Source organism: Brachionichthys hirsutus, chromosome 21 (assembly GCF_040956055.1).
Source record: "Brachionichthys hirsutus isolate HB-005 chromosome 21, CSIRO-AGI_Bhir_v1, whole genome shotgun sequence".
In the NCBI taxonomy this organism is placed as follows: domain Eukaryota; kingdom Metazoa; phylum Chordata; class Actinopteri; order Lophiiformes; family Brachionichthyidae; genus Brachionichthys; species Brachionichthys hirsutus.
The window spans coordinates 8353079-8368675 of record NC_090917.1 but is presented as its reverse complement, the minus strand read 5'-3'; the positions used below and the strand labels follow the sequence as shown (position 1 = coordinate 8368675).

Genomic DNA, 15597 nt, shown 5'->3' with positions numbered 1-15597 from the left:
TCAGATCGGTAAAGGAAAACCGTATTCCTGCTCTGTTGATGTGAACATATAATATTACTGCAGTCCTGTTGTTGTATTTGAATGAGATACTACATCTTCAGACATGGTAATACTCAAATGCTTTTTCTGTCTTCACTTAAGTTTGAAGTAAGGCGTTTGTCCACCTGTGAGTTGCACGTGGGCTTGAACTTGTACATTTACAGGCCCCCCGCTGGAGACACTGAAGAAGAATATTAAATTCAATCATTCAAGTCCAGATCAGAACATTTGTCTCTGTAATAATACTTTGAATATTTACTTGTAATTCGTAATTTATTTCTGTTCAATTCAGTTTTATTTCTTCAACACCTCAAAACAACAAATAACAAAAAGTGATCTCAAGGCACTTTCCAGATGGAGCAGCGAACGACCTGCTGTTTTAGAACCCAACTTGCACGAGCGGGAACCTTGGGGACGGAGGCAAGGAAAATCTTCTCTTTAACAGGCAGAAACCTCAAAGAGAACCCAGAAACACCTTCAGGTCCTGCCACTTCTCGCTTTGACAACCTCAATCACGTACATATCCAACTAATTTACTCGAGCAGTATTTGTGACAGACATATTAGAATAAACTTGTACACAAACCTAGAAGTCCACGTCACACTAAAACATGAAAACATCACTCAATCAACTTTCTTGCGTCGCTGCGCTCCTCGTCAGTTGCTGCTATAAACCAAGCAGCTCCTATTTCTATGAGAAATAGAGATTTATTTATACCTTTGTTTAACCAGGTAAATAGTTGAGAATGACTTCTCTTTCTCAATAACAACCTGGACCTACGAGTCGCTTGTTTTTGTTGGTGGGAGGAGAACCCGGAGAGAACCTGCGCAGACACGGGGAGAACATGCAAACTCCTCACAGAAAAGCCGCAAGAACCTGCAACCTTCTTGCTGCAAGGCAACAGTGTTAACCACTGCGCCACCGTGCTGCAGAATAAATGTTGCGTTGTCGGCCAGGCATATCCGGTATCTGTTGGAGAATTATTATTCTAAGATTATCTAAGATTCTATTAATAGACACACCACATTGGTAAATTGTTTTTTTTGTTATTTCGTTTTTTTAAATCTTTTTTTAAATCTTTCGTTTGTTGTGATTGTGGATTTCCCACTGGGATCAATAAAGTATTCTGACTCTGATTATAAATGTAACATGTTACTCTATGAAGGGCAGACCATGAATAAATGGATGTATTTGTATATGGATCAGATCAGAGTCTGGCCTTCACTGTTTTATTAAAACACAGGATTATTTGGATGTACGGGATTATATTTGGGATGCGGGTTTGTGTCGCGCCCCTCCTTCCTGGGATCTACACCTACGATGACGTAGAGCAGATGTCAAACGTTACATATCAAATTCCGCCCTCCACAGTCTCATGTGCGTCTTCCACTTGGCCCAACTGGCTCCCCCCGCCCCCCATCCCTGCGTGCGTAACGCGCGGTGCATCTTTCCGGGCGAGTGGAAAAGGAACCAGCAACTTCACTGACCTGGGCTGCCGCGGTTCTGCGTCTTAGACGGGCACGAAAGGTAATTATTCTGCGTGTTTCTTTCGATCGCAGTCTTTGGATGTCCTTTATTTGTAGTCGAGAAGAGGATTCACATTTATCGTTGGAAAAGTCACCAAATAATGATGTCTCAGAATCCCAGAACGCAGATCCAGATCCTATTAATAGAATGATTTCTTTATCCTACTAAAAATACAAGGTGTTATTATGGAGCGGAACATGACGTCACCCTTCTTGGTCTAACATCCCCCGCATGGTTGCTCGGATTATTTCTCGATCCCGGCCGTGATGTCTCATCCCATCCTCCCTCCCATCCTCGCACGCCCACGCGCGTGTCCATCCACGGCTCGGTGCTGATGCTGACTGACTCATCTTTTGCTTCGCTCTTGTGGCGCCGCCATGCAGGCGATGGAGTCGGGAGCGGCCGGCCCTGGCTGGACGTCAGCGCGGCGCCTGGAGCCGACAACACGGGGGGAGCTCATCGGCCTGCAGGGCGCACTCCAGTGATCCGACGCACCCGCCGCTGCGTTGGAGGAACACGCGTAATCCTTAATCTCTCTGCCCGCCCCTGTTCATGGAACCGGTGAGGGGGGGCAGCGGCAGCAGGACAGACCAGAACTTCACTCCGGCTGAATCTCCATTACGACTCATGGTGAGACGCTCATTAAGTTTTTATTCATTATGTCATTACTTCATTCAGATCTCTTCTGTTTGTGTTATTTATTTGTTTTCCATTCATTAGAATAGAGGGTCATTTCATCCCGTGTCCAGAGGTTATTGGTTCTTATAGCGCTGCTTCGTTTCAACGTTTTCAATCAAAAGCACTGGAAAAACTGCAAAAGGTCTCTGACAACGGAGGGAATGCTGATTCTAAAGCCACAGCTCTCAGTGCAAAACCCAATACTCGAAGAGACTCAAAATGTTTGTTACAATTCCACTTTTTTAAACATAAACGTGCATCAGTCATCCCACGATCACCTGCAACCAGCTAATCTTCCAAGACAAGTGGGTGTGAGCAATGCTGCAAAATACAAACGATCCATTTATGAGGATGATTCCAGGACAAAGGTTTAAAGTCATGCATCATTAAATAAATCAAGACACCTGAAGACTCATAGTGGATTAAAAAATATACACAGTAATAACCAGGACATGCGAGTCCTTCCAGGACCGAGCTTGTGACTAAAACTGCTCGTCCATCAAATACATTTTTCCCGTATAAAATAACTGAAAACAATTTAATCCATTCTGGCCGTCTAAAAAACACTCAAATCAACACTGATTACAACAGAAAAAAAATGTTCTAGATGCAGGAGACGAGTACGGAAGCTGGTCGGCCATTAAGTTGCTCGTGTCTCAAATTCATGCTCATGTCTCAAATTCATGCTTGTGTCTCAAGGCAACATTTTGCTCGCAGGTTTGCTCGTGTCTTGGAACTGTGGATTTCTCCCTAATTTGGAAAGGAGGTACCCAATCACGCGTTCACGTTTTAGCAATATATTGAGAATAAATAACATCAATTTGAACCTGGAAATTGTCATTAAAAGTATGTTTCTCATATTATAATTCATGTTACATGCCATCGCATTTCTATGAGTGCACTATATACTTACATTTCAGGTCTTGAGGGCCAGACTGTGTCTCAGGTTGACAACCAAAACATAATAATCATTATAGAAATATTTACCAGCATATCAAGTCAGTTTAATTTGCGTAATCATAAAACGATCATCAATAATCATCATCATTGTGCTCACAGTTCATCTTAAAATCACATGGCAGTCATAAATCCTGAAGAGCTCTCTGTCTTGGTCCGCTGTCTTATCTGTCCGTGAGGACTTATCTCTATACAGAGCAATCAGTTAAGGTGTGTATCTGTCAAGGTCACAGTCGAACTGATTACGTCGGCCCATCCATCCATCCATGCTTATCCGGAACCGGATCTGGAGACACCTCCTCCTTCGTGGGCCGAGAGACACTTGAATCAGAACTCCCCGATGCTCTAAATTCTAAAACTAAAGGAGCCTACTTACAAAATCCTACATCGGGACACAACATTGTTGGTCTTCTGAGATAAATGCAGAGAGCTCCGCTGCTGTATTTATGTATTTCTTCCATTTAAGGGATTTGTAAAGGCCCTGATCAGTCAGGCTCAGTCTAATGGATGTGTTGTTTAGTGAGCCATGATGAGAGAGCGCATGCTGTCCCCGAGTTAGAGCGAGCTGAGCGGAGGAAGGCACGAACGGAACACAAAGGAGAAGCAAGCCGACGCTGCTGCGAGGACGCAGCTTCTGATTCGTGGCTCCACAGGATACTTCATCTTGAATTATGCACAGGCAGGAGTGGTGCTCTATTCAAAGGGAGGAGAAAGGACCTAACTGCTATTTGAAGGCCTTTTAACACAGAGAGAAGGCCAGATCTGTCCAGGAGATGCACGTCGCTTAGATTCTAGGACTTCTAGTTTTAGAATTTAGTGCATCAGGGTCTTTTGTTCAACTATATATATACAAACACACACAAAGAGTTACACAAAAGAACTACAGCCCAGGAGAATAAGCATGATGTTCTTCAACAATCCAGCCGGGTAGCAAGATCACATCAGACCCAGCGAGGGCTGAGACTGAGCAACGCTGGAAGAGTATCTGAGGAAAAAGTGGCGTCGGATCGCACAACACTAACGCCCAATGGCTGGCAGCCACTCGGCGTATAGCAACATCCGAGAACACGACCCAGTAGTCGTAACGACAGCAGATATTCAGACAAGAGTGTCCAAAATGCAGAGATGGACAGTTCGGCCTACCCAGGATCGGACAGTCCCCATCATGAAGGACCCCCAGAAGGGAGCAATACCATCAAACTACTGGCCTATAATCTGCCTCAGCACCACATGGAGGCTCCTATCAGGCATTGTGTACAGGAAAATCTGTCGGAAGTACGGCCTGGAGACCCCAGTGTTTGCATACACACTCACATATAGAGCACTATATGCTCTGTGTGTGTGTGTGTGTGTGTGTGTGTGTCATGATACCATCTATTGGATGTCAGCATTGAATTTCTCTGTCGTTGTTGCAGGATTTAAAGCGAGTGCTGTCCTTCCCACCGTACCCCAGGGATTATCTGCATCCAGTGGTGTATGCCTGCACGGCAGTCATGCTACTCTGCCTTCTCGTCTCCGTCTTCACCTATATTGTCCACCACAGGTAATAATAAGGTTATTATATTGTAGTAACATATTACGGAAATGTTGTTTTTTACATTGAAGGAGACTCAAGACTACAGTTTTTATTTGGAAAACCTTATTGTGCTCGTCAAAGTTTGCCAGCCAATCTCCCACCGGTCCAGACAGATGGCCGCCCAGTATGAGTCTTAGGTTCTGTCCAAGGTTTCTGCCTGTTAAAGGGAAGTTTTTCCTTGCCTCCGTTGCCAAAGTGCTTGCTCTTGTGGGACAAGTTGGGTTCTGTCTTTCCCTGCTAATCCTGTAAAGTGCCTTGAGATGACTTTCTGTTGTGATCTGGCGCTACATAAATAAAACTGAATTGAATTGAATTAAATTGTGGTTTAGGGTTAGGGTTAGGGTTTTGTGATTCAGAATCTATTTAAAAGAGTCTGAAATAATTTCTGCACAGATTCTGTTGTAGAAAAGCTTCCTCCAGTTGAAGGATGAGGCAGAAGAAGAACTTTATTCAACCCTTTTGGGCGTTCCCTCAGGGAAACTGGACATTTTACACTCTTATAAATACATCACACACAAACCAACATGCAACAATGTAGAGAAGCAGATGGCCAAGTGATGGCCAGTCATGTGCGGTTTTGTTGCCTTGCTCAAGGGCACCTTGGCAGTGATCCAGATGCCCGTTCACGCTCCGTAATTTTGGGCCACGTTTAATTTGAACCAGCCACCCTCCAGTTCCGAAGCCAAGTGTCTGTGGAATGAGCGATTGCAGCTCTGCCAGTGTTCACACCCACAGCTCAGCGGGGGTGGGGGGCAAGTGAGTGTTTGTAACATGCAACTCTGTTTATTGTTTGCAGTGTGATTCGCATCAGCAGGAATGGCTGGCATACGCTCCTCAACTTCTTATTCCACATGGGGGTGACATTTGGAGTGTTTGCCGGGGGGATCAATCAGATCAACTTGCCTTTCGCGTGTCAAATTGTAGGTTGTTTTTTCTTACTCTCTCTATATAGATTCAATCTGCACGGTAGAGAGCTGGAACCTTCCTCATTTGTCAAGCACATTCATACAGTTTTAAGGCTTCTGTTATTGCTATGCCCCTGCAGATCTGTTGTAGTCTAAACAAAAGTGGATGAGGAATTAAATACGCAGAAATAATCAAGTTACGCAGGATTCAGTGGACATTCTGTAATCATACTGTAGCATTTGTGATGGTGAATGCCCGATTTAGTGGATTATACCTTTATTAAATCCACTTTTCTAACATAACATTCTCACTATTCAGTTAACAGCGTAACACAAAAGCTATTTGAACCCAAGCGTCATTTGCCATCGGTAGAAGGTTTAAATCCCTTCCAGATGTGTTTGCAGTATTTGATAGTTACTATTTTTGTGAAATGCAAACTAAAATAGTGGAATATTAATAATTGCAAACCGGTTCTGTTACTATTCACTGATGTCTGACGATAATGTTTGCTGACGCGATCTCAGGTAAAATCATCTGAATTCAACTCACCTTGCTCTTGCTCATCTTCATCTGCGTTAGGTTGGCATTGTGCTCCACTATGCCTCTTTGTCTACCGTGCTGTGGCTGACATGCACCGCTAGAAACCTCTGTAACGTCGTATCCAAAGGGCCACTTCAAACCCAGGGCCGGACTGGACTGGCACAGACTCGTACCAAACCGACAGTCCTCAGGTAAATGAATCAGCAGATGTTCACGTGCACACCAGGCTGACCAACGTTCAGACTCGAGTCGCCTTTATACAGTAAGGTCCGAGATTGGATGCAGCTTCTATCCATGAGAACGGCTCTAAAAAAAGTTCAATGAAACAGGTGACAAGCAAATCGGACAAGGGGCAGGCGACAAGTCCAGAGATTAGGCAAATTCAATGCAGAAGAGTCAGGAAGTAAACAGGAATGCTGGATAGTAGGATAAACACTGGAACTGAGCAGAGAGATGGGCTGCAGGTGGCACACAGGTGAAGGCGATGAGCTCGGTTGGATGCGGTGAGGCGGAGTGATTGTTACGTATGACAACAGTAATTTGACTTTCAATCTTTACCCTTCTCAGAGCTAATGCTGACCTGTATCATGTTTCTACGTAGATTCTATCTGGTCAGTGATGGAATCCCGCTCATTATTGTGGGCGTTACAGCAGCATTCGGTATGGAAAACTATGGCAGCAGAGATGATGCTTTGTAGTAAGTTCTCATTTTTTTCTTGCTAATCACATTTGTACTCATAATTACAGTAAAAAGCATCACTGTTTATGTCTCTGTGTGTCCTCTATAGCTGCTGGATGGCATGGAACCCAAGCCTGGGAGGTTTCTATGCCCCTGTGGGTCTTCTAGTCTTCATCATGTCTGTCTACTTTTTGTGCACCTACATTCAGCTAAAACGCCACCCGGAAAGGAAGTACGAGCTGCAGCCTCTGCGTGAGGAGCAGCAGAAGTTACCCAGCGAGGCGAAGCATCACTGCCAGGCTGACTCTGGGGGCGCTTCTGGGTCGGCTGCAGACGGTTCCTCTTTTGCAACTGGAGTATCAGTTCTGGCTAATGAGCATTCATTTAAGTCTCAGCTCCGGGCCACAGCCTTCACTCTCTTTCTGTTCCTGGCTACCTGGGCTGCAGCAGCACTGGCACTCTCGCTCGGACATTTCCTGGATATGATTTTCAGCTGCCTTTACGGGGCTTTTTGTGTCACTCTTGGACTTTTCCTTCTCATCCAGCACTGTGCCAAACGTGATGACGTCTGGCATCGCTGGTGGGCTTGCTGCCCATCCAAGTCGAAGACCAGGACCAAGAACAAAACAGAGGATGAGAACGTGGATGGGCAGAGTAAGAGTCCAGAGCTCCATAAGCCGCACTGCTACTTGAGCTCCCCATGCTCAGGCAACCCGCCGCTCCTCTCTCCTCACCTTATGCAGGGCACTTACACCAAAATATCACCAACTTCCCAGAGCCCTACACTCAATCATGCAGGTCCCTGTTGTGTGGCCATGATGGGTCCTCTTACTCCGAACCCCATCTCTCCTCTCAATGACCCAATGGCCTCACCACTTCCACAGTCACTTTCTGATGAACTCCCTCGTTCCCCGCTGCCTCTGCAGAGCTGCGTTAATACCAGAGCAAAGTCACGCTCCTTCAACCGCCCACGGCCATGCCTTCAGGACTACCGTTCTCACATGACTTCTACTAGCATAGATGGGGGTGCTCACAGCTCCCACATGGTCAGCCCTCATGCTTCGCACCAGCTTGAAGGCTCACTTCTGCTTTCCACCGGCCCACACCTAGACGTCCAGCTTCCCTGCCCCAGCCCCCACTTGGATAAGCAGCTGACCTCCTGCCACAGTGTCCAAGATTCAATGACACCGCGCCATGGTCAAGCACACAACCTGAATGACAGCGCGACCTCCTGCCACAGCCTGCTCCCACCTTCTCGTGCTGCACCTGCCTGCCAGTGGCACCTGTACAGCTCGGCTGATCGCTCCTCTCCTACAGGCTGCTGTGAGAAGCCCAGCCCATTAAACGTACATTTTCAGGAAGGCCATGACCCTTACAGCTGCATGTCAACGACAGCAGACGTCTGCGTGGAGGGGGAACCGCAATACTTCCCGAGAAATACCCTGCCTCGGCAGCACGCCACTGTGAGTCGACGAGGTACCATCGGCCGGAACAGGAGCCTTCAGGAAGACGGCCTGTTTTGTTCAGACGCCACAGGAAACATACGAACTGGCCCTTGGAAGAACGAAACCACCGTATAATTTCTTGTGCTTATACTTGCGAGACCTTCAAGCTGTCCTGTAACTTAATTGTTCCATAAGTGTTTACGTCTCAATGCCTTGAACTTCGCCCTTAAAGCATGGGTTGAGTTTTCAGCGAGGCCTCCTCTCTCAGTGACATTCCAGAACCCTTTATAACAAAGACGGATTTAAGTGTTAACATTCAGTGTTTGTAAGGAATGCCTCTTTGGGCCACAGAAGCAAGGTCTTACGTTATGTCCAGTTGAGCTATCTAAAATTGGAGGACTTTGTCCAAATGGTCAGTTCGTATCTGAAAAGGACCAGAAACTGTTTGGACAATCAGACCTGAGATCTGTAGAGCTGCAACGGTCCCGTTGGCAGTCAGGGTGAAACTGAATCTGCTCCAGCTTGATTCAGGTTGAGGAAGTGTTTGTGTTCACGTTCTAACACACTGTCCACACATCAAACCGAGTGTGTTGCGTGTCCATTGGATTTATTGTATGTGAGAAACGCCCAGATTAGCAGCACGGTTTTGAGCATGAACTGACTGCACACACTCAAGTGTCCCAGAATGCTTTGCATATCCTCAGACTCTGATTCGTGACTGTTGTTATTTAGAATTTTTCGAAAGTTACATTATGACCCTTTTTAGGCGAGTAATCAAGTGTGTAAAATTTGATCATCAGTTTCACAGAAGAGAAGATGCAGGTTGTGGGAACAGCCTGCTGCTCATGAGACTGAGATTTCAAACAGCCCAGGTAAATACTTTTATTCAATGCTTTATTGGGATCTAAGTTTCAAGCTGGGTGGCACAGTGGGTAGTGCTGTTGCCTCACAACAAGAAGGTCCTGGGTTCAAATTCATTTGGGTGTTTTCTGTGTGGCATTTGCATGTTCTCCCCATGTCTGCGTAGGTTCTGCTCCGGGTTCTCCATTTTCCTCCCACCTCCGAAAACATGCAGTCGCACCAAATTATCCGTAGGTGTGAGTGCGATTGGTTATTTGTTTTACATTGGCCCCTGAAACCAGGCTGTACCCCCACCTGGTGTCAGCTGGGATCGGCTTCAACCCCTACGGGACTCGAAACAGGATAAGCAGGTCAGAAAATGAAATCCTAAATGTAAAGTTTCAAGCCAGATGTGCAGCATCCGACACATGTGGAGACGACCACTGTCCCCCCCTGACCTGTCTGTATCCACTGACTCTGTGGTATCTCTGTTCTCCACTATGCTATCTTTACGTGTGTGTACCCCCCCCCCCACAAGTAAAACATTTACTTGTGAATTCACATGAAAGCTGACTGAATGGGAATTACATTTTTATTGCAGCTTATGAATTCACTTTAACAATAATGACATCAGCAGATAAAACCAATATGCTTGTGAGTCGTTGGAGGTTTGTGATGAAATCATATTCGTGCACTTCTTCAAAAACGACCCGTTTATCGTTCACTAAAAATCTAAATGGTCTCAAACATCCACCTGCTGGCATTCAGGAAAACCCATTGATCATATCAGCATCTGCAAACTATTGTTGTTGTTCACTTTTATGCAATGAAAGTCAAAGCTGCACCTTTAATGGCTCCGATTGGACGGTTGACAAAGATCTATATTTATTAATGGTGTTCTGTTTCTAATGGTATCGCTAGAACCTGTGTACTTTTAAACGAGTGGTCACACATATGGAAACACTTTTCAATTCTTGTAAGCATGCGTTGTTGTTTTTTCCATGTGTGCAACTGTGCATGAGTAGACGCATACAAATGTGCTGTGTTTGTGCTATTTGATATGATAAATTCATCCTGACAGCATTTGACATTCATGACGACCTCGGTAAAGACTGATATACAAAGCCTATGACTATTTTCTAATGGAAACACTATGTATGCTGCCAATCAAGTAAAAACAGACTCCTCTGACGAACGTTGCACTATTATGCACTAGAGCACCCCCTCACTCGGTGAGATAATAATCCCAGAAACCTGCAATGTGCCACAAAGCTTTGCATTTCGTGTCCAAATGATGTTCACTGTGAAAAGAGAGTAAATGTGTCTCGTTCTCAGACACAGCTGGAAGCAAAGTGATTCAACCTCACCGTGTGTTCGATTCATTGCCTCGGCCTGCTGCAAACATGATCCATGTCCAGACATCAGTTCCTGGTAATGATCTTCAGGACTCTTAGATCATTCCTCTTGGAGGAAGTCCTCCATTCCTGGAATATTCCCATGCTACTGGCTTCTTCAAATCCCAACAACAGATTTGCTATAGATCTTCTTGAACTAAGCCTTGGTGGACTGTAAGGTCTGCTTGGAGACATTGTCCTTTTGAAACATCTAGTTATGTCCAAGCACAGATGAATCATTTGTCTCATCCTTGATGGAATCCATCTGACCCTTTACATGCTGCAGGTTTCCAGTGGAGCAGGAACCAGCCTAAGAGCATGCCCATGTTTCACTGTCGGGAGGGGGCTCATCAGCATCAGCCTCATTCTTTCTCCACCAGTCACACGGCTGATCCAGAGTCCCAAGTGGTTCCGCCTGGTTTCATGGCTCCACAGAACATCATACCAGACTACTGGAGACACCTGTCCAAGTCTTCCGGGTCAGCAATGATGAGTTTTGGGACTAAATTTGGTCCAAAGTCTATTGTGGTTTTAGCAATAGTAGACGGTGAGGGATGATATTCCAGTGGTTGAATCATTTTGAGACTGCAGCATTACAGAAAAGACATATTTTGGATTGAATGTGCTTGAAAGCAGAATTTTTTGACAAAATAATCTTATTTCCAACTGTTGTCTGAAGTATCACCCAGACTTAAACTCAGGTCTTTAACAGCTCAACGGCTTTCTAGTCACTCCAGAAACTTCCACCGTTCATCCAGTGAGCCTCATAAAACAGCATCAACACTTCGGTCAGGATGATCTCTCTCGTCTGGATTATGTTCATGAAAGCAGATTTAAATCCAATCTCTACCTCCGGGCTGGAGTCAGTGAAACGTGGATGTAAAATATCATTCTTGTCCTTGGGAACAGCAGTTTGACTAAATAATCTCAATTTAAAGTCCAGCTCTTTGTTTGTTTGTTTTCCAGAACTTTAGATCCCATTAGACGCTCTACATTAACACACTCAAGATGATCCAACTCAGATGCTGAGGAAGCGTTTAGAGCACAAAATAGTGTATTTTTACAACATTAAAACATTTTATACAAGCATGACAATTATGTTTTGGAGATATTTTTCTCATGAACCCCCCCCCCCCAAAAGAAACATATAATTATTTCTGTGTTATTAACCACAGAAGCACCAAGTTCATTACTGTTCTCTAAATGTCAGTAAATCTTTGAAACAGAATGGATTTGCGAGATTACAGATTATTTTTGTCAAACTATTTCGCGACACAGGTTGCATAAATCTTTTGGATAGGAAGTCAGTAAATTTAGATCGAAGTGGGATGACTCATATCACTGTTGTAGGTTCAACATGTTTGATGTAGGCGGGTCAGTCACCGGACTGCGCTAACCCTGAGCCTGATGTCGATGACTGTGCGATGTGACATTGTGTCCCGGCTTTAAGCCTCTTCACAGACCAGTGGGCAGGACTCACTGGAGGAGGCCGTCCAAACATGAAGTCATTTAATCTGTTGTTTCTGATCTCTCACTACTTTTGTGGATTTATTTTTTCAGCAGTGTAATTAATGTGGCACATCGTGAGACAAAGGGAATCCATGTAAGAGCGCTGTATGTCGTCTGCACTAAAAATAAAGCTCTGCTGTGACACGCTGAGTCATTGTTTCCAAACTGCCATCGACAATCCTTCAGCGCTTCGTGTCTTTTTTATCCAAGGAATGAGTCGTGCCAAGTCAGCCGTACAGATAAATAGAGGGACGTAGCGTCGGCAAGGCCTGAAACCACGAAGCAGGGGTCATCAGCGAATCAGGAACAAACCCCGGAGAGAAGGGTTTCTGTATGCAAATGAGGCTTCTATCAATTTCAATTTGTATTTTATTGTGAAATAACTATCTTGGGTTAACGTCATGTTTTTCCTGCCTCACAGCAAGAAGGTTCTGGGTTCGATTCCTACCTGTGCGGATTTTGTATGTTCTCTGGTGTGAGTGCGTGCATGTATGGGGCCTGCGATGTGCTGGCGACCTGTCTGGGGAGTATCCCGCGTCTCGCCCATAATCAACGCCAACCAACACCAGGTGGATAAAGCGGCTGTTGCCGAGACGCCGGATGGACGGATGGATGGATGGAAGGCAGACTAGAAACATGCAGACTAGTGGAGATGATTGATGGTAACGCACAATAATAATAATAATAATGATTAAAAACTATTGTTTTTTTAAACATTGAGCGCTGAAACGTTGCTGCTGGGGGTGTTTCCTGCCCCACTTTCTGTGTGATGAGGTTTACCTTCACGTCACCTTGCGACCCACTGATCCAGTTTTCAGGTGACTGATGAAGCACAATGATAAGACAGCAGCTATTACATTTAGGGTTGGGGGAACGGCACATTTCTCATGCACTATTGTGTTGCTGAGGCGGTTTATAGACAACTACATCTTCGTGCACCTGGTTTGGTGGCACATTACAGAAGAATGGGACGGATGCGCTGACAATTTCCCTCAGAAAATTAATAAATACAAATTCTAAAAGTTTGTGTTGTTTCATTTTATTATTACAGTCGTAGTTCTGCATGAGAGCTAAAGGAGAGTGGATCCATTTATCTATGCAGAGATCAGCTGTAATGAAAAGCCTTCAGTTCGTTGCTGTGCGTCTCTCAGCATGTCTGAAATGCTTGACGTAGAGCCCCCCCATCATCCCATCCCCCACACACTGCACTTCTCCACAGCCACGGGCCGCTGGTCTGAACCACTCCAGCGGCAGCGAAGTCATAAAAATTAAGCCGACATCCCTGATGTGAACATGACCTATTTTGAGGCCCTACAGAACCCTGCAGAACCCTGCAGACCTGGCTGTCTTCCTGATGCCCATTGCCTGCATCTGCCGACATGACATTATACACAAACCGATGGATCCATGCTCTTATTAGTTCCACACTATTTATATTATTGAAGGAATCTCCAATCTTTTTGCTTCACCGTCTTACCTGTGGATACGTTTCTGTAATTTCCTGCATGTAAATGCACCGAGATTACATAGAAATAATCTCAGTTTCGATTGGCACATAAAAGCATTCATTTTCATAGTATTAAATTATGGTAGACATAATTTCAGCATCTTATTGACTCTCATCTCTTTGATATTCGGAACTTCTGATTTTTGCAGATTTTGTCTATTTGCAGCTACACCAAAAAAAAAAGAGAGCCAAATTAGCACACTGGGAGTCTACTTCACCATCCGGTTCATTTGCACATTCCATTTCTAAACACTTTTATTTTATTTATTTTTTTGCATTTATCTCTTGCCTATTAGAATTTATTGTGTGTTCTATAGTTGGTTTCTGTGTTCTATGTTTATTCTCAAAGACAGAAAGAAATTCGCGATTTTTCCTGTATGCTCAAACATATAAGAAAATTGACAGTAAATGAATCTTGAATCTTGAAAAATGCAGCAACTCAGCTCTTTACTTCCCAGATATTTATAGACAGTTAGAAGAAGAGGGGATTCTCCCCAATGGTAAACGTGACCCTGGTCATTATTGTTTTTGTTTCAAACGAGGTAATGTTTTGCATGAATTGGTAAAATGTCAATTTCAGCATCTGATATATTGTTCATGCACTATTGGGTCGTTGCATCCCCGATATGCATGCAGCCCCATTTAGGGTTTCAAAAATCTGTTAAAAATATACATTAACTCTGATTCCCTTTTACTTTTCATTAAAAGTCTTGACGCAAAATAACGTAATCAGAGCAGCTCTGCTCTCATTATCTCCAGACGATACATCAAACACACAAAACACAAGTTATTGTGCGTCTTCTTTCTACCGAGGTGCAGCAAGGCTGACGTGCTGCCCTCTAGTGGCGTTATTTGGCAAAACTAGACATGCAGTAAACGCTAAGACTTGCGGCATCACTTGGAATCATTCTCAAGTGAAGAAGATCCGACATGTGCATCTATTGCAAGAGCGCGCACTGGAAGGGAGCGCGCACTGCTGAAGGGAATCGAACCAGCAGCTGCACAGGAAGTTTATTGTACGCGAGACTTTTAGCGTGGAAACCTTCCACACCAAAGTAATAACTGCTGACAGTTTAACTCACTCTAAACTTCAGGCTCTTATGAACGGGCTGCAGCCGGACACCAGTTTAACTCACTCTAAACTTCAGGCTCTTATGAATGGGCTGCAGCCAAACACCTTTGTTCCTTTCACCTGTGTGTAAAACCACGCAGTTGTTCTGAATGAAATTCAGGAACTAAAACCAACCCGATGATTTCCATTCATTTGGCGGTTGTCGATTTCATTTTCTATGACTGGGAATCAGTCCCAAAATCAAAATAAGTTCTAAATAAGATTATTGTGAATTACCATGTGAAATACGTACATGATTTATTCTAAATTATTTGAACAATCCTATTTAAATAATCATTTTACAATAATATTTTTTCTATTTAAACATCCAGTGTGGTTTATTGTTCAAATCAGCATCAGGAACAAATAAGATCACTTAACAGCAAATCACATATTTGAAAAAGGAAAATGGATTTGAAAAATATTGTAATTACAAAATATAAAGAGAATGATTATCTTCCGCTGAGCTCAAGCTTGTTTCCCAAATGACTTGTAAATACCCTGAAACTGAAAACACGAAGAGCATTTTAATTTCCTTGGTGAGTTACATGATTCAGGGAAACGCAGATTCTGATTACAGAGATTATTTCAGGGGATGCAGAATAAAATGTCCTGCTGCCGATTTCAGGGATGCCAACAATGAAGGTGTTCACAAAATGCTCAAGTCAGAACTTCAGACAAAGTAGAGGCTTACCTTTAAAATAAATAAATAATAATTTTAAATATATATATATATATTTTTTTTTGGAAAGGCAAAAATAAATTCAGCTTGGCTTTCATTGTTCAGTCAATTTTGCATATTGAACAGAATAATCCTTCATTCCGTGATTGCATTTGTTGAAACCCATGAAAAATTAAAGTCGATCAAAACATATGGAGATTCTACCGG

The 15597-nt window shown here is 43.9% G+C and overlaps 1 protein-coding gene across 1 annotated transcript; it reads left to right on the top strand.

The window, feature by feature from the left end:
• The first annotated feature begins 4326 nt into the window (after nt 1-4326).
• Nucleotides 4327-8482, top strand: adgra1a (adhesion G protein-coupled receptor A1a). The gene is made up of 6 exons (XM_068754910.1): nt 4327-4476; nt 4596-4744; nt 5574-5697; nt 6263-6414; nt 6825-6920; nt 7012-8482. Exons 1-6 carry the CDS (start codon nt 4327-4329, stop codon nt 8480-8482), a joined length of 2142 nt encoding a protein of 713 aa, XP_068611011.1.
• The last annotated feature ends 7115 nt before the right edge of the window (nt 8483-15597 follow it).